This window comes from Martes martes (assembly GCF_963455335.1).
Source record: "Martes martes genome assembly, chromosome: 12".
NCBI lineage: Eukaryota > Metazoa > Chordata > Mammalia > Carnivora > Mustelidae > Martes > Martes martes.
The window spans coordinates 7,464,847-7,486,909 of NC_137900.1; the positions used below are offsets into that span (position 1 = coordinate 7,464,847).

The 22,063-nt window shown below is 42.2% G+C and overlaps 1 protein-coding gene across 1 annotated transcript in view; it reads left to right on the forward strand.

Moving 5' to 3' along the window:
- Nucleotides 1–1,017: 1,017 nt before the first annotated feature.
- LOC308352970 (histone-arginine methyltransferase CARM1-like) overlaps nucleotides 1,018–22,063 on the forward strand; it is a gene marked incomplete at both ends in the record, with an annotated part of 123,475 nt that continues 102,429 nt past the window's right edge. The window contains 3 exons of the mRNA XM_080819496.1: nucleotides 1,018–1,201; nucleotides 9,521–9,627; nucleotides 10,512–10,616. Of these exons, the coding sequence (XP_080675622.1) occupies nucleotides 1,018–1,201; nucleotides 9,521–9,627; nucleotides 10,512–10,616 (396 nt within the window). The remainder of the gene's footprint in view (nucleotides 1,202–9,520; nucleotides 9,628–10,511; nucleotides 10,617–22,063) is intronic.

The following is a 22,063-nucleotide window of genomic DNA, read 5'->3' on the forward strand; positions in this document are numbered from 1 at the left end:
GATGTGTCTTAAAAATATCATTCGAGCGTCCAGGCACAGCCATTCTTGAAAATAGAGTTTTAATCCTTGATTTTTCAGTTTTGTGAACCATAACGTTTCTATTTCAGTTAAACCTAGTTGAATTTCCACCACTTGCCAACAAAAGAGTTTTCACTTATGTCCTTGCTTTAGGCTCTTTTTCCTGCTCAGGCTCAGTCAGTTATCCCTCCATCCAAGGCTGTCCTCTGTTCCTTCTGCTTCCTGGAGCCCACACAGTTCTCAGATCGTGGGCTTTCCCTGTGTGGGTGGAGAGTCAGGGCAAGAGGACTGGGATCCCACAGGGATGAGGCACTTTGCTCAACATTCAAACAAATGAACAAATTTCCCTCCACAACGTCTACATTCTTGACAAATTGTGACGCTCACTTTTTTACTAATGTTTAAGTCAATGCTGATCATCTCAGCAAGTGTTTAATGGGTTTTTAAGACATGCATGAATGTAGCCTCTGAAATTTGACAAAATGTGTGACCCAGTTGTTTTTGCATAAGACTCTTAACATTTAGAGATATGACAAGTAACAAACTACTCCCCAGGAGCCCTCCCCAGCGCTTTGTACTCATGTTTTAGTAGGACAAAAATAGTGTTAGATAAGTGTTATATGGATTATGAATTACAGGTTTGGTTGCAAACTGCCGGGCTTTGAAAGAAGAGCGAAGCCAAATAAGGCATTCGGTTTCTCGGAGTGCATAACTACTTCTGTTTTAAGAGAGGTTGATTTCACAGAATGCTGACCAGTTTTGTGTTTTTTTGTTTTGTTTTTTTTTTTTTTTTGGTCTCCCCCCCACCCCGCCCCGCCGCCAAAAGGAGACAGAAACACTATAAGGGAGAAATTAGCTTGAAGTTTGGTGAAGCTGTTCATTTCTCTGGTTTCTCATGCACCCAATAGAAAGATCCAGTGTCTCATGATAATGCTGTTAACCACTCAGTCTGCTTTATATCTGAGTCCTTTTGCTCCTTAACTAAGAAAATCGGCGTGTATGAGACATAAAAAGGGCCCTCCTTATGTTGGATTTTACTCGGCAGCAGAGTCTGCTGTATTCAGAGGGAAGACCAGCATTGCGGCCCTCGGCAGCACGTTCATGCTGCTCGAACGAGCCCCGATAAAGCGGTCTGCTGCTCCAGCTCGGACCGCACAGGAAGAATCCACGCAGGGTGTCCCAAGTGACCCTATGCCATTTCCATCCTGCAGGGATGCACCCAGAGCATGAAGCCAGGGGAAGGAGAACTGAATGGGGGCAAGCGGTCAGCATTGCTGTCTTCTCCTGACAAGGAAAGAAATTGCTTCCTTAGGTAATGTCATTTGCAAGTATCTTCTCCCATTCTGTGGCCTGCCTCAGCTTGGTCAACTGTTTCCTTTGCTGTGCAGAAGCTTTTTTTATCTTGATGAAGTCCCAATGGTTCATTTTTACTTTTGTTTCACTTGCCTTTGGAGATGTATCTTGAAAGAAGTTGCTGTGGCTGATGTCCAAGAGATTATTGCCTGTGTTCTCCTCTAGGATTTTGATGGATTCTGGTCTCCCATTGAGGTCTCTCATCCATTTTGAGTTTATCTTTGTGTGTGTTGTAAGGGAATGGTCCGGTTTCGTTCTTCTACACATAGCTGTCCAATTTTCCCAACACCATTTGTTGAAGAGACTGTCTTTTTTCCAGTGGATATTTTTTCCTGACAGGGGAAGGGAGGGAAATCCAAAGGGGGAGAAATCAGAGAGGGAGATGAACCATGAGAGACTGTGGACCCCGAGAAACAATCTGGGGGTCTCAGAAGAGAGGAAGGTGTGGGGAGGGGTAACAGAGTGATGGGTATTGAGGAGAGCATGTGCTGTGATGAGCACTGGATGTTACACTTAACTAATGGATCATTGAGCGCTACATCAGAAACTAATCATGTACTACACAGTGGCTAACTGAAAGTAACAAAAAAAGAAAAATGAAAAAAAGAAAGAAATTGTTTCCTTAGGTGCCCCATAAAACAAGCTCCATTTGGTAAACTTGAGCTGGTGGGCTAGAGAAGATTAAAATAGGCTGTATGTAAATTCGTCAAGATAGCCAAAAGCAGTTTCTGCAACCGTGTTTAGAGTTTGACATATTATTATTGTTTTTTTTTTTAAGTCCACACCATGATTATCATATTGTCAGTTGTGTTTTCTGGTATAATTTCAGGACATGTGGCCTGAACAGCTGATGCAGTCAGGCAGGTAGTACCCTTTCATGCAAAGAAAGATGCTCGTCTCTTGGTAAATAAACTGTACGGAAAGCGCTACAGACAGTATCACTTGTAAACAGCAGCTATTTAAGAGAAGCGAGCAAACAAAAACATATCCCTTCAATCTGGTTCTTTTCGAAGTAACAACACTAAGGAAATGGTCTCCGTCGTCTCTTGATCCGTGAGTATAGCTCATGCTGAAATGGAAAAGTAAGGGCTTGTTAGGGAGAAACTGAAATCAAGCTTGAGCATCAAAGGAAAGTAATCAGAGTCATGGCGTAGCACGGTTAATATGTGTGTAATAGAGAAAACTACATCTTTGTGTTTGCGGAGAAACATGACAAAACGTGGCAGTTGAGGACAGTGTGACTACAATGTCAGTCCCACCAGGCCAGCCTCTTCCCAAACAGTGTGGAACAGCGTGTCCTTTGAAAGGAGTTCCCCTTTTACCCGGAAGTCATGACCCCAAGTCAGAGGGACTTGACTTGTATTTGCCGTTGAGGTCATGTCCCCATCCTTATACACTCTGACCTCAACTTCGGACTTCCAGGGTATACCCAGTGGGGACCTCTTTCTTCCAGAGCAGTGGTTCTGACCCCTGTCCTCTCACCTTTTCTACCCTGAGCGGCCAAAGGAACCAATGTGCAAATGTGAAAGTCCCTTTAGATTTGACTGTGTTCTAACAGCATGCCTTTCTTTTCTCTAGGAGCCAATGATGGCTACTTTAAAACAAGTGGTCCCTGCAGATCGGAAGGCTTTTCTATACAAAATAATAATAGTAGTAGTAGTAGTAGTAGTAGTAATAATAATAATAATAATAATAAATTACTTTTTCCCAAAATGTCCTCCAAAGGCAAAGTTGCCCGCTGGATTTAAAGTTTCCCTCACTCCTCTTACCAAAAGTCCTTCCCCCTCGTTTGGAGAACCAAGGAAGAGAAGATGTCTTACTTATGTTGTGTCCCATCCTGGATTTGCATGGACCATTGCCGAAGATGGAATGTTGGTGTCTCCCCCAAAGCTCATATTTTGAAACCTAATCTTTAGATGGTGGTATTTGAAGGTAGGGCCTTTGGGATGTGATTATAAAAGAGACCTGAGGAGGGGTGCCTGGGTGGCTCAGTGGGTTAAAGCCTCTGCCTTCGGCTCAGGTCATGATCCCAGGGTCCTGGGATCGAGCCCCGCATCGGGCTCTCCGCTCCGTGGAGAGCCTGCTTTCTCCTCTCTCTCTGCCTGCCTCTTTGCCTACTTGTGATCTCTGTCTGTCAAATAAATAAATAAAATCTTTAAAAAAAAAAAAAAAAGAGAGACCGGAGGTCCCTTGCCACTCCCACCATGTGAGGACATAACCGGAACCTAGCAGTCTACCACTCAGGAAAGGTATCTCACCAGAACCGGACCATGCTGGTCCCTTGACCTTGGATTCCAGCCTCTAGACCTGTGCAAAATGGATTCTATTGTTTAAAAATTGCCCGGTCTGTGGCACTTTGTTAGAGCAGCAGATTAAGACAGTGTCCTCCAGAGTCCGTCCTTCTGGACACTGAAGGGAGGAAGAAATCAACAATTAAACTTGTTTTCCATTTGAAAGTAATTTTTAAAAAATATACATCATGGGGCGCCTGGGTGGCTCAGTGGGTTAAAGCCTCTGCTTTCGGCTCAGGTCATGATCCCAGGGTCCTGGGATCGAGCCCCGCATCGGGCTCTCTGCTCAGCAGGGAGCCTGCTTCCTCCTCTCTCTCTGCCTGACTCTCTGCCTACTTGTGATCTCTGTCTGTCAAATAAATAAATAAAATTTAAAAAAAATATATATACATCATATGGAAACACAGACATTTCCTTTCTTTGCACACATCTATTTAACCATTAACATAAAGGCAAGGGTAGCTTGTGAAGAACATTCTCCCGGGAGCCATTGTGACAGAAGTCGCCATAGGCAGGAGTTCACTGATGCTGATTCCTGGATTTTCCTGGATGCTCCTTATTTCCCAAATCCCATAAATACATCTTAAACTTGTCAAACAAGAGATTCTCATAGAGTTGTGACTGTAGTGGCTGTAATGTAACAATACAATATTTTATAGTAGAAATGTGGTAGAGCTGATCTATTCACTTAGTGACTATTTTGGAAGTCTGTGTATTGTGTGGATGCTGGTGTGACCTTAAACTTTGTTGGAGCTTTTACATTTTCCTTTGGAGACAGTTGGTGAGTGACGCAAGACTATCCATGTTACTTGATAGTCATGATCTTGTTTGTGAACTAAAAATGATACTTTGCAACTTGTCACACATCCGGTTTACTAAATTAGGCGCCCATTATATTTGGCTGTATTAAAATCTCAGATGTCCCCCAGAGTAGGGAGACTTGCAATTGCTGGAATATTCAAAGGACTCTCTGTTGAACAATTGAATTTACTGTAGGCTTTGAAAGCCCAAACAGCTTAGATGCCCAGGACTCAAAGAACTCACAGATGGGTGACAACAGACCTCTAAGAGCTCAGAGGGAATTGGAGATGTGCCAAGAGACTATATCTGAGTCAGTATCATCTAATATCTTCTGGGGTGTTTTAGTATGTATGAGAAATATTATTTTATTTTTTGGTGAGAACATTTCTGTTCTCTCAACAAGTTTCAGTTATACCATACACTGTTAGCATCTAAAGTCACCATGTCATAGATGAGATCCTCAGATCTTACGCCCCTTATAACAAAGCATTTATATCCCTTTACCGACCTCTTCCTGTTCTTTTCTGCCCTCCAGCTGAAGGCAACCACTTTTCTACTCTTTCTTTCTATGAGTTTGACTTTTTAAAAGAAGAGTCCACATATAAGTGATAACATACTCTGTTTGTCTTCCTCTGTCTTATTTAATTTAATGCCATCGAGTTCTATCCATGTTGTCCCAAATGACAGAGTTTCCTTCTGTATTATGGCTGAATAATATTTCATTGGGGGGAGTAGATATGATATAATATATCTCATATGTGTGTGTGTGTGTGTGTGAGAGAGAGAGAGAGAGAGACATCTTTGTCCATTCATCTGTTGACAGAGACTTAGGCTTCTTCCATGTCTTAGCTATTATGAATAATGTAGAAATGCACATGGGAGTGCTGATATCTCTTTGAGATAATGATTTCACTTCCTTTGGTTATATACCTGGAAGTGGGACTGCTGGATCATACAGTAGTTCTATTTTAATTTTTCAAGGAACGTCCATGCTGTTTCCCACAGGGGCCGCACCAATTTACATTCCCGCCAACAGTGCCCAAGGACTCCCTTTCCTCCACATCCTCTCTGATACTTGTTACCTTTTGTCGCTTTGATGACAGCCTAACAAGTGTGAGGTGATGTCTCATTGTGGTTTTGATTTGCATTTACCTGATGATTAGTGATACGAAGCATCTTTCTATGTATCTGTTGGCCATCTGTGTTTTTGGAAAAAGGTCTACTCGGTCCCTTAGCCTTTTTTTTAAATCAGATTGGTTGTTTTTTGTTTTTTTTTTTCCCTGCTATTGGGTTGTATGAGTTCTTTATGTATTTTGGATATTAACCTTTTTTTTTTTGAAGATTTTATTTATTTGATGGACAGAGATCACAATTAGGCAGAGAGGCAGGCAGAGAGAGAGGAAGGGAAGCAGGCTCCCTGCCGAGCAGAGAGCCCGATGTGGGGCTCAATCCCAGGACCCTGGGATCATGACCTAAGCCGAAGGCAGAGGCTTTAACCCACTGAGCCACCCAAGCGCCCCAGGATATTAGCCTTTTATCAGATATGTGATTTGCAAATATTTCCTCCCATTTAAGAGTTGCCTTTTTGTTTTGTTGATGGTTTCCTTTGCTGTGCAGAAGCTTTTTAGTTTGATGTATTCCCACTTACTTATTTTTCTTGTTGTTGCCTTTGCTTTTGGTGTCAAATTCAAATAATCATTACCAAGACCAATGTTGAGGTGTTTATCTCTGTTTTCTTCTAGAAGTCTTACGGTTTCAGGTATTATGCTCAACTCTTTAATCCATTTTGAGTAGGTTATTGCATATGATGTAAGATAGAGGTCTGGTTACATTGTTCTGCATGTGGATATCCAGTTTTCCCAGCATCAGTTAAAAGGACTATCCTTTCCCCATTATATATTCTTGGTTTCTTTGTTGTAAATTGATTGAGTATATAAGCCTGAGGCTCTCTAATCTTGTCCATTCTATGTGTCTGTTTTTATGACGATACAGTACTGTTTAATTACTGTAGCTTTGCAGTGTAGTTTGAAATCAGAAAGTGTGATGCCTCCAGCTTCGTTCTTCTTTCTCAAGATTTCTTTGCCTATTAAGGGTTTTGCAGTCCCATACACACTTCAGGATTGTTTTTCTTTTTCTGAAAAATACCATTGGAATTTAGATAAGAATGGCATTAAAACTGCAGATTGCTTTGCGTATATGAGCAGTTTAATATTAATTCTTCTAATCCATGAGCACGGGATATATTTACACTTATTTGTCTCATCCTCAATTTTTTTCATCAATGTCTTACAGCTTTCAGAGAACAGATAACTGGTATCACCTCCTTGATTCTATTTATTCCTAAGTATTTTATTCTTTCTGATGCCATCTTAAATGGGATTGCTGTCTTCATTTCTCTTTCTAGTAGTTCATTGTCGGTGTTTTAGAAACACAGCTTATTTTTGCATGTTGATATTGTATCTTGCAACTCTACAAAGTTGTAGGTTTTAACAGTTTTTTGGTGGGGTCCTTTGGGGTTTTCTATGTATAATATCATGTCGTCTGCAAATAGAGACAGTTTTGCTTCTTCCTTTCCAAGTTGGATGCCTTTTGTTTCTTTTTATTGCACAATTCCTCTGAGTAGGACTTCCAATGCTACCCTGATTAGGAGTGGTGAGAGTGAGCACCCTTGTCTTGTTTCTGGTCTTAGAGCTTTCAACGTTTCACTGTTGGCTATGATGTCAGCTGCAGGATTGTCACCTGTGGCCTCGCAGTGTTGAGGTGTGTTCCCTTTATACCCAGTTTGTTGCAAGTTTTTATCTGATAAAATTTTCAAACATTTTAAAGTTTTCAAACATTCTCTAGTATTTTTTAAAGGGAATAAAATGCAAATATAGAAAATTATAGTTCTATAGGGTTGGTACATTTGACCCTCAGTAGAACTTGATAAGCAAATAAGTAGGTCCAAAATTTGAAGGAACATAGTTAAAAACCTTGTTGAAATTAAGATCTACTAAGGCTCTGATGTTGCCTCTGAGAACAAATAGGATGAACGGGAGCAAAAGGACATTGTAGTTACTGGGCTTTGTAGCTGTAAGTGTGGTTGAGAGATTCTGTATGAAAAGTGTTGGCAGTAAAGTGTGATGCTATTATTATAAGTAATGTAGAGATTAGATAAAACAGCAACGAAGAAAAATTACTGGGAGATTTTATCCCCAAATACAGTATTAGTGGTTATATCTAGGAATCATTTTTCATTCCTGGTTTCCTTTTCTAAGTTTTAAAATTTCATATGATTAAGTCATACACAAATTATTATTTTTTGATTGACTTATTGGGTGTGGGGTGAGGGTCAAGCATCCATAGTTTAAAAAATCTTTTCAGGTGATTCTGATCAAGTGTTGAGGCCCTCCATGCCTGTGGGTATTCCAGAACATAACAGTGAGGAAAGACTGGTTGACCTGAATCCTGGGGAATGAAAAGGGATTTTATGTCAAAAGCGAATTTAAAGAGAAGAGCTAATTTTTGGCCATTCTAACTGTTGTAAGGTAGTATCTCAATGTGGTTTTGATTTGAATCTCCCTGATGGCTAATGATGTGTCTCTGTTAGCCATTTTTACCCCGAAGATACAGAGGTAGTGAAAAGAAGGGCTGTATGTATCCCAATGTTCATAGCAGCAATGGCCACAGTCGCCAAACTGTGGAAAGGTACAAGATGCCCTTCAATAGATGAATGGTTAAAGGAGATGTGGTCCACATATACTATGGAGTATTACACCTCCATCAGAAAGGATGAATACCCAACTTTTGTATCAACATGGTCGGGACTGGAAGAGATTATACTGAGTGAAATAAGTCAAGCAGAGAGAGTCGATTATCGTATGGTTTCACTTACTTGTGGAGCATAAGGAATAGCATGGAGGACATTAGGAGAAGGAAAGGAAAAGTGAATTGGGGGAAATTGGAGGGGGAGATGAAGCATGAGAGACTGTGGACTCTGAGAAACAAACAGGGTTTTGGAAGGGAGGACAGCGGGGGGATGGGTGAGCCTGGTGATGGATATTAAGGAGGGCACGTATTGCATGGAGCACTGGGTGTGGTGCATAAACAATGAATCTTAGAACACTGAAAAAATAAATTTAAATTTTAAAAAATAGAGAAAGAAGAGCTGGAGGGTTTCAAGTCAAGAAGCTAGGCCAGGGCCAGGTTGATGTGGGAATTCACAAGGACTTCCGCATGGCGGGAGTGTGGAGGCTGTAGGGTGCAAGGAGGAGGTGTATAGGGTAGCCTGCAAGGGCAGCCAAAGCTGGAGAGGCTGGAGCTCATGGGGAACTGAGAGTGTGTGGTCATCCAGAATCCAGCATGGGCTGTGAGGGAGAGACCTGGGCACATCACCAGTGGTGGAGAGAGAGAAGATCACGGTGATGAGGACCTCTGGGCAAGGGTGTAAGCATTCTAAGGTCACAAAGCTTGGCCACTGTGTATGCTGTGCTATCCCTGAGCAATAACACTTCTGGGATTTTTTGAGCCGTCATCTATGTATTTCTTTCCCTCAAATAATAGAAAGCATTTCCTTGTATTCACATCTCTTAGGTTATTTTACTTTTCATCTCTATGCTTGGAGACTACTAAATATGAAAAAAAAACTGTTGTGACAAGAGAATGAGATTATATATATATACATATGTATATCTATTCATTATATGTATACTTTGTATTCACATGTATTTTTTTTTTCCTTATCATCAACAATCACCTTCCCCAGAGTACATACTGCGAATAAGCCTGTAAGCTTTGTGGGCGCAGGACCAGGAGAATTCCCTGAGCCTGGTCTCCGAGTGTTCCGTTATGCTGTGTCAAGTGACACTGGTGAATGCAAATATGGCTGACAAGCGCAAGGAAGGCTGTCGCGTCTCAGAGGGGCGCCCGTTCCCACCTTGCCATTCCTTGTCACATGTGTGTCCGGGGATGGACTTGCCCTTTGAGTCTTCTAATAGTTTCTCAGAATTGTGTAAAAGTGCAGTGGTCAGTGCTGTGGTTCCCTCAGTGTAGAAACGATCTGCCTTTTATCCCTGCAGACCTCAGCTCATTTTCAAATACCTTGAAAAGATGCCGGAAGGAGAAAAAGGAATCCTCGGTGTTCAGCCAGCGGACAGAAGAGGCATCTGCCGTACAGTACTTCCAGGTCAGGAATGTTGCCCCCCACCCACCCCCGGGGGGAGAGGAGTCATTTCCAGGTGATGCACACCTGCAGACACACCTGTGGACACACCTGGGCAGGCTGGAGGGCAGAGAGGAGGCAATGGGCGTGGCCCTGCCCCTTCCCACCATGCGATCCCCTGAGCAGCAGCCGCAACAGCAGCCCCTGGGTTGCTCTCACTTCTCAAGTTGTCAGGACTTGGGGACAAGCGGCCGTATCTGTCTGAGCCTCAGTTTGTCATCTGGGGAATGAAATTCATCTGATATTTGTATGATTTAACTTGATTAGAGGATGTACGTGAAACATTTATCTTTGTGCCTGTAACATAGCAAACTCTACCTGAGGAGGGCAGTTACAGTGCTGAGACTTGTGAGTCAGTGTTCATGGATTTGTGTGCACCCGTCACCCAGCTGGCTTGCCTGATCAGGGTAACTGTCACCACCATCTGCTGCCCAGTCCTGCCCTCGCTTCACATCTCTGTCCAAGTCCTGTTTTTCTCTCTTGGCTCAGGAGACTCGTTAGGGATGTCCCTTTTGTCTCTGGGCTCTTTCTCTCTTACCCCTGGTTCCCCTTGATGTGTGTTCTCTTATAGCCTCTGCTTTGAGAAGAGACCCTGGGCACCTATCTGGCCAGTATCTGGGCCTGGATCTGTTGCACAGAGCAGCCTTTTGGGGTCTGGGGCCAGCTTACAGTTCTGGATGTTCCAAATAGGGCATACGTGGACAGGTCCCTGCACCTTTCAGAGCCTCAGCTGGCCCACACGTTTAGGCTCAGCCCACCTTGACCCAGGTAGCTGCAAGAACCAGGTGTTCATCGAGGTGATGCCTTGTGAGTTGTTGACTCTCTCTATCCTTCTCTTTTCCTTACAGTTTTATGGCTGCATTTCCCAGCAACAGAACATGATGCAGGATTTTGTGAGGACAGCCACTTACCACAGAGCCATCCTCCAGAACCACACTGACTTCAGAGACAAGGTAATGCAGGCAGCGTGTTCTTAATCACGAACCATTTTAAGAAGCCTTGTCAAAAACCAGAATCCAGATTACGCTTGGATAGAATTACCATATGACCTAGCAGTTCCACTCCTGGGTTATATACACCCGAGAACTGAAAGCAGGTAGTCAAACAACTGTTTGTACCTGAATGTTTATAGCAGCACTGTTCACGATTAGCCAGAAAGCGGAAAGAACCCAAAATGCCCGTCAGCTGGTGAATGGATAAACACAATGTGGTCTAGCCATACAATGCAATATTGTGGGTGTCATTCATATTTATCTCATCCGTAAAAGTAGTGCAATGCTGGTACAGCCTTCAACATCCATAAACTTCCAGAATGTGCAAGTGAAACAAGTTACAAAAACTCATGCATATGATTCCACTTACCTGAAACATCTAGAATAGACAAATCCGTAGAAAGGAAGCAGACTCCTGGTGACTGGGGGCAGGGGGAGGAGGAAATGGGGAGTGGTGCTTCATGGGTGCAGGCTCTCCTTTTGGGCTGATAGAAATGTCTTGAAACTTGATGCAGATAACAGTTACATAACCTGGTAAGCGTGCCAAATGACACTGAATTTTACAATGTAAAATGAGTAATGGTCAATTTTATATTACGTGAATTTTGCCTCAATGGAGAGATTAAGCTTTGAGTGCCAGGAATGCAAGAGACTGAATGCACTAGGCCTGGGAGGCCTGAGTGGGTTAGGACCTCTCTTGCTACATAATGAATAGCTCTTATCGAGTCTCTTCACTTCAGTTTTTTTTTTTTTTTTTTTTTCCACGGACTCCACAAGTGCCTGCGTGATTTCCTTCACAAAATGGATCTGAACAATGAATGACTGCTAACACATTCCCAAGGGTTGCCCATTATTCTCCCACCTGTTAAATAGCCCGCGTTCAAAATACTGTGTGGCTCCTCTCAGGAAGTGAGGACTTGGGGCTCCTGGGTGGCTCAGTGGGTTAAGCATCTGCCTTTGGCCCAGGTCATGATCCCGGGGTCCTGGGATCGAGCCCCGCATCGGGCTCCCTGCTCAGTGGGGAGTCTGCTTCTCCCTCTGTTCTTCCCCCTGCTCGTTCTCCTTCTGTCTGTGTCAAATAAATAAATAAAATCTTTTTTAAAAAAAAGAAGAAGCAGCAAGGACTGGTTGGTGGAATCTGTAGTCCTGGGATTTAGTTTTATGTTTTCTCCCTGACACGCTGTGTAATCTTAGACAAAACACTAAACCTGTCTGAGTCTCACCATCTCTTCCACTGCCATAGCAGTCGTAGACCATGGCCTTCGATATTTGTAGCACTAATTCCCTTGGAAGGGTGTGGTGTAACATGGAGATAATGATCCTAAAGACTCATGGCTCCCTGTCTTCGCGCCAATTTGCATGTTTTTTTTTTTAAAGATTTTATTTTTTTATTTGACAGAGAGAGGGAGATCACAAATAGGCAAAGCAGCAGGCAGAGAGAGGGAGGGGGAAACAGGCTACCCGCTGGGCAGAGAGCCCGATGCGGGGTCGATCCCAGGACCCTGAGATCATGACCCGAGCCGAAGGCAGAGGCTTAACCCACCGAGCCACCAAGATGCCCTGATTTGCAAAGTCTTAATAGCTTCTCTTTCATCAAGAGATTGTGTGATTTTTTTTTTTTTTTGTCTTAATCTCTGTGCCATCCTTCTGATGTGCTTTCACCAAAACACTGTGACAGAGGTTAACGCTGTATGGATTTCAGACCCGAGGTCTTAAGAGGCCTTGTGGCTGCAGGCCTCACCCTCATGGAACCCTGAGATTACCATACCATGAAGGAGCCCAGTCTAGCCTACCAGAGGTTGAAAGGTTGCTTAAAGAGAACTGAGACAGGCCAGTCAAAGCCCAGCACCAACTGCCACTCTTATGCGTGGGGCCATCTTGGACCACCAGTCCAGCCATCCTTCCAGCTGAATGCAGAAACATGAATGTACGTAGGCAAGACCAGCAGAGAAGCTGTCCAGCCCTCCCATGGAAGTGAGAGAAATTACAAATTGTTTCCAGGTTAGAGCACTAAATTTTGATGTGCTTTGTTATGCCTCAGTAGTTAATTAAAACAGAAAATGCAGGAAAAAGTAGTTATAAATGGTCACCCAGCTAGAAGTTGATTTGCCACTGGCTTTCTTTCCTCTGTCATCTCCATTCTGCTCTTGAGCCCATCAGAGGTGGTGTATTTTTTGGCTTGTTTGTATTGTATTTTTCAATTCCAAAATTTCCACCGGACTCTTGTTTATGTCATCTGTTTCTTGCCTGAGATTTTCTCTTTTACCCACTGGTTTTAGCAGTGTTCATGATTGCTGGTTGGAGCTTCTTATCATAGTTTGGTCAGATAACGCTCACATCTGTGTTATTGCTGTGTTAGTTTTAGTTGCTTGTCCTTCCCGAGGGAATTGAAATTTTCCTGACTCTTCTTATGGCAAGGAACTTTGGATTGTGTTCTGTATGTCTTGAATATTATGTTCTGAGAGTCTAGGTCTTATTTAAAGCCTAGGGAGAATGTTGATATTTTTGTTGTAGTTTTGTTGTAGTTTTCGTTCAGCTTGGTTAAGTTACGGGTACGAGTTCCATGCCTCTGGTTGGCCTTCTGACAGCTCTGGTTCTTAAGTCAGCTCAGTTTTTTGAAGCCTTTGGCAATGCTATTTGGATCTGCATGTGTGTGTCACCTGGTGGTCAGGCTGGCACCGGGACAGAGTTCTCAAAGGACTGATAATGCAAATTAAGATCAGATTTATGCATGTACAGATAGATGGTGAGCCCAGGAATTTATTTATTTTTTTTAAAGAAAAGTTTATGGAGCTGCTTTGCCAAGCTCCTTCCTCTCCATGGTTTCCCTGGTACTTTCTAATCCCCTGGGATCACTTGTCAGTCTCTGGCCACAGAGTTCACTCTGTCATGCATTTCTGTGACTTGGCCTACACTGGCCCAGCAGAAAGAGGACAAAGAAAGAAAAAAGGCACAGGGGGATGGTCTCAGGTTTGGGGGATGACAGCACCACTGAATGCAGTGTTGGGTTCCCCTCCCTCATAGTTTTGGCTCCTGTAGACAGATCCTGTCACTACCATTAGATCACAGGGGGCTTGAACACAGAAGAGAAGAAAGGGGAGGAAAGGAAAGGAGGGAGAGGAGAGGGAAGAGGGAAAGAAAAAAGAAGAGGAAGGGAAAACCAGAGTATTTCCATATTTGAGATTATAGTTTACACTGTTGATGCTGGAGCCCAAACGGTATCTCCAGGAGCTCTTTGGTCTATACCCTGGTTCCTATTTCTGGTGTGTTGCCTTCAGACTATGGACGGGGTAGAGGATTCGGTTTGGTAGTATTTTGAATTCTGGTCTTTCCCAGTCTACCTGCTATTGTACACTTTTCAGAGTCTTCAAGTATCTGTTTCATGAATCTTGTCCAGATTTCATAGCTCAATTCAATAGGAGAGACAGAGTGTGGCAGACTCTCTCCCACTGACCCAGGATCAGACAGTTGCCAGAAGCCAGACCTAGGTACTCTGGCGAGTGAGGGCGGTGGTAGGAAGCAAAGACAAGCTGAGAAATGGTTGTGTTTGGTCACAAGGTCTCCTATTTCTTGTCTTATGTCTTGAGGTGCCCAGGACCCTTGCCTTGCCTGTGAGACCTGCCTGGTTAACAGATACGAAGTAAACATTCCTAACAAGGAAGCCCTGATTATGGCAGGTGTGCAGGATTAGGATAGAGGGGGCACACTTATTTCTTTTGACACTTTAGTTGGTATTCAGGATTGTGGGTAAGTAGTCTTACTGACCAAAGGTATTTTTTGCTAATTAAAACAAACAAACAATAAGAACTCTCAAATATTGATCCCTTCTACACAGTTTGAAGGTGTTTCCTGGAGGTAATACTTTTGTTTAGGGAAACTTCTCTGCCTCTAAAATTGCTTAGTTTTAATCTATAACCTATTTTCTATTACATGTAATCTATTTTCTATACTTCTATAATCTGCTTTTAATTCTGGGGTTATAGCGTTAAAGACTGCTTCCCAAACTACCAATCATATGAATAATTTGCATCGTAGGCCTTCACAGAATTTCACGTGGATTATGCCACTTGACCATTTCATTTGTGTGTCTTTTCATCTATAAAAATGAAGTTACTGGACCAGATCATCTTTAAGGTCACTCATATCTATAACCTCATTTGATTTTGCAAAATATCCTTTTTCTGCCAGCCTGAAAGGGGTTTGTCTGCCAATGAAATAAAATAGGCTTCTATCTGTTGGGGTTTATGAAGGTGATAATTAATCACATGGCTGATAATTAATTATATCTCTTTCCCCCTCTGAGTTCTGAACCAATTTAGAAATAGACACAGATGTCAGGTAGAAATAATAGCAGCTTTATGGCTGTTAGTGCTGATTGGAGAACAGTGCTTGGACCTGTGGCCAAGTAAAGCTTCCCATTGCTTTCCCCCGCAGACGGAATTTTTCCACGCATTTATATGCTGAATAGCCAGTCTCCCTGGATAAGCCCTGAGCCTGCCCTGCAAGCGCCCATGTAGGGAACTGAAGAGCCCATGCTTGAGCAGGGGGCGAGCAGAGCGACTGTGCATGCTCAGTGCTGCTTCCCAGTGTCACCAGGCACACGGCTCACTCCTACTATGAAGGAGGAAGAGGAAGGTCAGTACACTTTTTCCAGTACTGACCTGTCCTGGTAGGAAATATCCCCTCCCCTCTGAAAATTGAAATAGCTAACTGTCCTACTTTTACTCCTTTTTTTTTTTTTTTAAAAAAGATTTTATTTATTTATTTGACAGACAGAGATCACAAGTAGGCTGAGAGGCAGGCAGAGAGAGAGAGGAGGAAGCAGGCTCCCTGCCAAGCAGAGAGCCCGATGCGGGGCTCGATCCCAGGACCCTGAGATCATGACCTGAGCCGAAGGCAGAGGCTTTAACCCACTGAGCCACCCAGGCGCCCCTAACTGTCCCACTTTTAATCTCAAGAATGCCCTCATCCCTAGACAATCTAGAATGGCTGCTCACCCCAACTCCGACTCTACCAAATCCACCAAAAATCCAAAATCTTTTTAAATCCTTTTCTGTTTGCTTTATCACTCTGAAGGCCAGTCTGGGAGTCCAGGGAGGATGCCACCTTGTCATTAAACCCTTATATTCTTTCTTGGTGAAATTAGTTACCTATAAAGGTCATGGATGATCTGTACCAATGACTGTTATTCATTGAGAAACATAGTACATGCAAGCAACATGCCAAGAGCTTTCCATATACTGTTTCTTAGTTCAAGCTCCTATCGCAAACTATCATAGACTAGGTGGTTTAAACAACAGCATTCATTTCTCATGGTTCTGAAGGCTAGGAAGTCCGAGACCAGTGTGTCTACAGAGCTGACGTCTGGCTAGGACTCATTTCGTGGCTTGTGGATAGTGGTTTTCCTGTTATATCCTCTCACGGCCCAGAAGGAGAGGAAGCAGGTTCTTCCATGTCTCTTTTTATAAGGGCACTAAATCCCATCATGAGGACTCCGTGCTTGTGACCTCACTATTTCCCAAAGGCCCGTCTTCAAATACCATCACACTGAACGTTCCAAGATGGCAGAGGAGTAGGAGACCTTACTTTTGACCAGGAATTCAGCTAGATAGCCGTCAAATCATTCTGAACACCTGGGAACTCAACCGGATATCTAAGAGAAGAATTGCTGCAGTCTACACATAGAAAACCAACCAATTTCTGCTGGGTAGGAGGTACAGAGAAGAGAAAACAAGGCGATATATGGGGAAGATAAACTGCGGGGGGAGGGAGCCTCTGTAAGCCGGGTGCCAGAAAGTGATATAGCAGAGAGCAAAATCAGAACTTTTCGTGGTCTGCTCTGGTGAGGTACTTCCCTGCCTGAAAGGTGCTCAGGTGGCAAAGTGAGGCAGAATCCTAGATTGGACAGTGTGGTCTCAGGAACCCGGGTCACAGGAAGACCAGCGTGCCTGAGTGTGGCACAGTTCCCAGGCATCAGAGCAGGGAATCCAGGGGCAATCAATCAATGAGCCCAGGAGTGGGCTTTCAGCTCGAGGTTGCCTTAAACCCAAAACCCTGGCATGGTTGGGCGACCAGTCAGCAATCAGGGACCCAACAAGCGGCAGAACTGGCAAGACCCCACCTTCTTCCCCCAGGGTGAGTGGTATGGGTGCACGCCGCAGGAGTCCACAGGGTTTGGAGATTCAAAGTGGGGTCGTGTGCCCGAGGTAGAAATGCTCAGTCACAGGCCAGGTAACACAGAGTGTGGAGGGAGTCCAGGGAGATAGGAATGATTATTTTTCCCTGAGGGTGCACTGAGGAGTGGGGCCCCTAGCTTCTGACTCTGAGGCTGGAGATCAGGGCACTGCCATTTTTATTTCCATCCTCTAAAGTGGCATGGAAAGACTTCAGGGAACAAAAGCCACATTGAGCAATCTGGAGCCACTTACTCAGCCTGGCCCCCTGGCAAGGGTGGTGCAATTCTGCCTAGGGCAGTGACTCCTGAGAATCAGCGCAACAGGCTGTCCCCCAGAATCTCGGCAAGAAGATCCGGCTATGACCAAGTTCACCAATCACACAGAACTGCCAGCCTCCTACACAAGGGGAAAATAGTATATAGAATTCATGGTTTTTTACCTCATGATTCTTTAGTCTTTCAATTTTAATTTTTTTTCCTTTCCTTGTCAACAGATTTCTTACTTTTTCAACTCTTTTTCAAGTCTTTTTTAATTTTTATTTTTATAGTTACATCTTATCTTTCCATTGTATTTGATTTGATTTTTGTGTGTATATATATATATATGAGATATATCTCATATATATATATGTGTATGTATATGTATGTATATATTTCTTTCTTCACAGTTTTGGGATGCAGTTTCTTCTAACAGACCAGAATACACATAGGATCCAGTGTATTGCTCTGTTCTATTCACATGATTATATTCTCCCTCTGTTAAACAAAAAAAATTTTTTTTTGTTTGTTTCGTGTCTCTTCTAATTTGTTTTGTGTATATTTTTATGGGGTCATTGCCATTTTAGTATTTTGTTCTCTCGTTCATCTGTTTTTTTCTGGACAGAATGATAAAACCTTGGGGGGGTGGTGCCTGAGTGGCTCAGTCATTAAGTGTCTGCCTTCAGCTCAGGTCATGATCCCAGGTCCTGGGACTGAGCCCTGCATCAGCTCCCTGCTCAGCAGAAAACCTGCTTCTCCCTCTCCCACTCCCCGCTGCTTATATTCCTTTTCTCACTGTCTCTTTCTGTCAAATAAATAAATAAAATCTTAAAAAAAAAAAGAATGATAAGACAGAAAAACGCACCTCAGGAAAGAGAACAAGAGGCAGTATTGACTTCCAGGGATATAATCAGTATGGACATAAGTAAGATGTTGGAGCTAGAGTTCAGAATAATGATTGTAAAAATACTAGTTGGGCTTGAAAAAAGCATAGAAAACACTAGAGAATCCCTTTCTGGAGAAATAAGAAAACTAAAATTTAAGTCAAAATCAAAAAGGCTATTAATGAGAGGCAATAAAAAATGGAGGCTCTAACTGCTAAGATAAATGAGGCAGGAGAAAGAATTAGTGATATAGAAGATGAAATGATGGAGAATAAAGAAACTGATAATAAGAGAGATAAACAACTGGATCACAAGGGGAGAATTTGAGAGATAGGTAATACTATAAATCAAAATGATACTAGAATAATTGGGATCCTACAAAAAGAAGAAAGAGATGGGCAGAAGGTATATTGAAGCAAACTATAAAGGAGAACTTCCCTAATCTGGAGAAGGAAACAGGCATTCAAGTCCAGGAGGCACAGGGAAGCCCCTCTCAAAATCAATAAAAATAGGTCAACACCTCAGCATGTTATAGTGAAGCTTGCAAATCTCAGAGACAAAGAGATAATCCTGAAAGCAGGTCTGGATAAGAGGTTTGTAACCTACAAGGTTGGAAGCAATGGATTGGCAGCAGACCTAGCCGCAGAGACTTGGCAGGCCAGAAGAGACTGACATGATATATTCAGGATTCTAAATGAGAAAAATGTGCTGCCAAGAATACATTATCCAGCAAAGCTGTCATTCAAAATAGGAGAGTTAAAAAGCTTCTAGGACAAACAGAACCTAAAAGAATTTTGGTCACTAAACGAGCCCTGCAAGAAATATTAAAGGGGATCCTTTAAGTGAAGAGAAAGCCCAAAAGGAACATAGACCAGAAAGGAACAGAGACAATATACAGAAACAGTGACTTTACAAGTATCACAATGGTATTCAATTCATATCTTTCTTAAAGATTTTTATTTATTTATTTATTTGACAGAGAGATCACAAGTAGGCAGAGAGGCAGGCAGAGAGAGAGGGGGAAGCAGGCTCCCTGCTGAGCAGAGAGCCCAATGCATGGTTCAATCCCAGGACCCTGAGATCATGACCTAAGCCAAAGGCAGAGGCTTAACCCACTGAGCCACCCAGGTACCCCTCAATTCATATCTTTAAATAGTTACTCAGAGTAAATGGACCAAATGCCCTGTTCAAAAGACACAGTGTATAAGATTGGAAAAAAAGCAAGACCCTTGGATATGCTGTCTGCAAGAGACTCATTTTAGACCCGATGACACCTCCAGATTGAAAGTGAAGGGCTGGAAAACCATTTATCATCCTAATGAACATCAAAAGGAAACTGGGATAGCAATCTTTATATCAGAGAAATTAGATTTTAAACCAAAGATTGTAATAAGAGATGAGGAAGGACACTATATCATAATTAAAGATCCTGTCCAATAAGATCTAACAATTGTAAATATTTATGCCTCTAACATGGCAGCAGCCAGTTATATAAACCAGTTGATAATAAAATTAAAGAAACACATTGATAACAATATAATAATATTAGGGGACTTTAACACCCCATTCACTGCAGTGGACAGATCATCTAAGCAGAAGATCAGCAAATAATGGCTTTGAATGAAACACTGGACCGGATGGACTCCACAGATACATTCAGAACATTCCATCCTAAAGCAACAGAATGCACATTCTTCTCAAGTGCGCATAGAGCATTCTCCAGAATAGATCAAATACTGGGTTACAAATCAGGTCTCAACTGGTGCCAAAAACTGGGATCGTTTCCTGCATGTTTCAGACCACAGTGCTTTGAAACTGGAACTCAACTGCAAGACGAAATTTGGAAAGAACTCAAATACATGGAGGTTAAAGGGCATCCCATTAGAGAATGAATGGGTCAACCAGGAAATTAAAGAAGAATTTTTAAAAAAAAAATCATGGAGGGCAGGAGGAGAGTGGATCTCTGGAGAGCGGAGCACCCCACGTCCTCCTCCTCCTCCTCCCGCCCAGGCTCTGCAGCACTCTGCTACAGAAATGGAATCCTTTGCAGCCACAGCTGACTTCACGGAACAGATTCTAGAGTAAAAGAAGATGAGAACTTTCCATTTCTGCTGGTTGGTAACAAATCAGATTTAGAAGATAATAGGCAGGTTTCTGTAGAAGAGGCAGAAAGCAGAGCCAACCAGTGGAATGTTAGCTATGTAGAAACATCTGCTAAAACTCGAACTAATGTTGACAAGGTATTTTTTTATCCAATGAGGGAAATTCAAGCCAGAAAGATGGAAGATGGCAAAGAAAAGAATGAAAAAAAGAAGAGGAAAAGTTTAACCAAGAGGATCAGAGAAAGATGCTGTATTTTATAATCAAAGCTCAAACTCCTTTCTTATCTTGATCATACTAATAAATATAATTTATAAGCATTGCCTAAATAAATAGATAAACTGACTAACTCATGGAAAAAAATGAAAATGAAAACACAACTGTTCAAAACCTTGGAGATTTAGCAAAGGCAGGCCTAAGAAGGAAGCGTATAGAAATACAAGCCTTTCTCAAGAAACAAGAAAGGTCTCAAGTACACAACTTAACATTACATCTAAAGGAGCTGGAGAGAGAACAGTAAATAAAGCCTACACCCAGCAGGAGAAGGGAATTAATAAAGATTAGAGTGGAAATCAATGAAACAGAAACCAAAAGAACAGTAGAACAGATCAGTGAATGTAGAAGCTGTTTCTTTGAAAGAAAAAGATTGATAAACCCCTGGTCAGACTTATCAAAAAAGAAAAGAGAAAGGACCCAAATAAATAAAATCATGAATAAAAGAAGAAAGATCACAACCAACACCAAAGAAATACAATTATAAGAACATATTATGAGCAACTCCATGCCACAAATTAGGCAATCTGAAAGAAAGGGATGCATCCCTAGAGAAGTATAAACTACCATAACTGAAGCAGTAAGAAACAGAAAACCTGAACAGACCCATAACCAGCAAGGAAGTTGGAGCTGTCATAAAAAATCTCCCAACACACAAGATTCCAGGGCCAGATGGCTCCCCAGGGGAATTCTTCCAAACATTTACAGAATAATCAATACCTATTCTTCTGAAGCTTTTCTGAAAAAGAGAAATGGAAGGAAAACTTCCAAACTCACTCTGTGAGGCCAGCATTACCTTGATCCTAAAAACCAAAGACCCTACCATAAAGGAGGATTACAGACTAATATCCTTGATGAACATGGATGCCAAAATTCTCACCAAGATACTAGCCAATAGGATCCAATAGTACATTAAAAAGATTATTCACTGTGACCATTTATTTATTTCTGGGTTGCAAGGTTGATTCAACATCCACAAATCAATCAATGTGATACACTACACTAATAAAGGAAAAGAACCATATGATCCTCTTAATAGATGCAGAAAAAGCATTTGACAAAGCACAGCATCCTTCCTTGATTAAAACTCTTCACAATCTAGAGATAGAGGGAACATAACGCAATATCATAAAAGGCATATATGAAAAGCCCACAGCGAATATCATTCTTCCAATGGGGAAAAACTGAGAACTTTTCCCCTAAGGTCAGGAACACACCAGGGATGTCCACTCTCACCACTGCTACTCAACATAGTACTAGAAGTCCTAGCCTCAGCAATCAGACAACAACAACAACAAAAATAAAAGCATCTGAATTTGCTTAAAAATAAAGAGAAAAGAGGAAATTAAGAAAGAAGAAAGAGAAATTAAGGCATCAATCCCATTTATAATTGCACCCAAAACCATAAGATGCTTAATAGTAAACCTAACCAAAGAGGTAAAGGATCTGTACTCAGAAAAATATAGAACTCATGAAAGAAACTGAGGAAGACACAAAGAAATGGAAAAACGTTCCCTGCTCATGGATTGGAAGAATAAATATTGTTAAAATGTCTGTGCTACCTAGAGCAATCTGTACATTCAGCGCAATCCCTATCAAACTACCATCAACTTTTTTCACAGAGCTGGAACAAATAATCCTAAAATTTATATGGAATCAGAAAAGATGCCAAATAGCCAGAGGAATGTTGGAAAACAAAACCGAAGCTGGTGGAATCA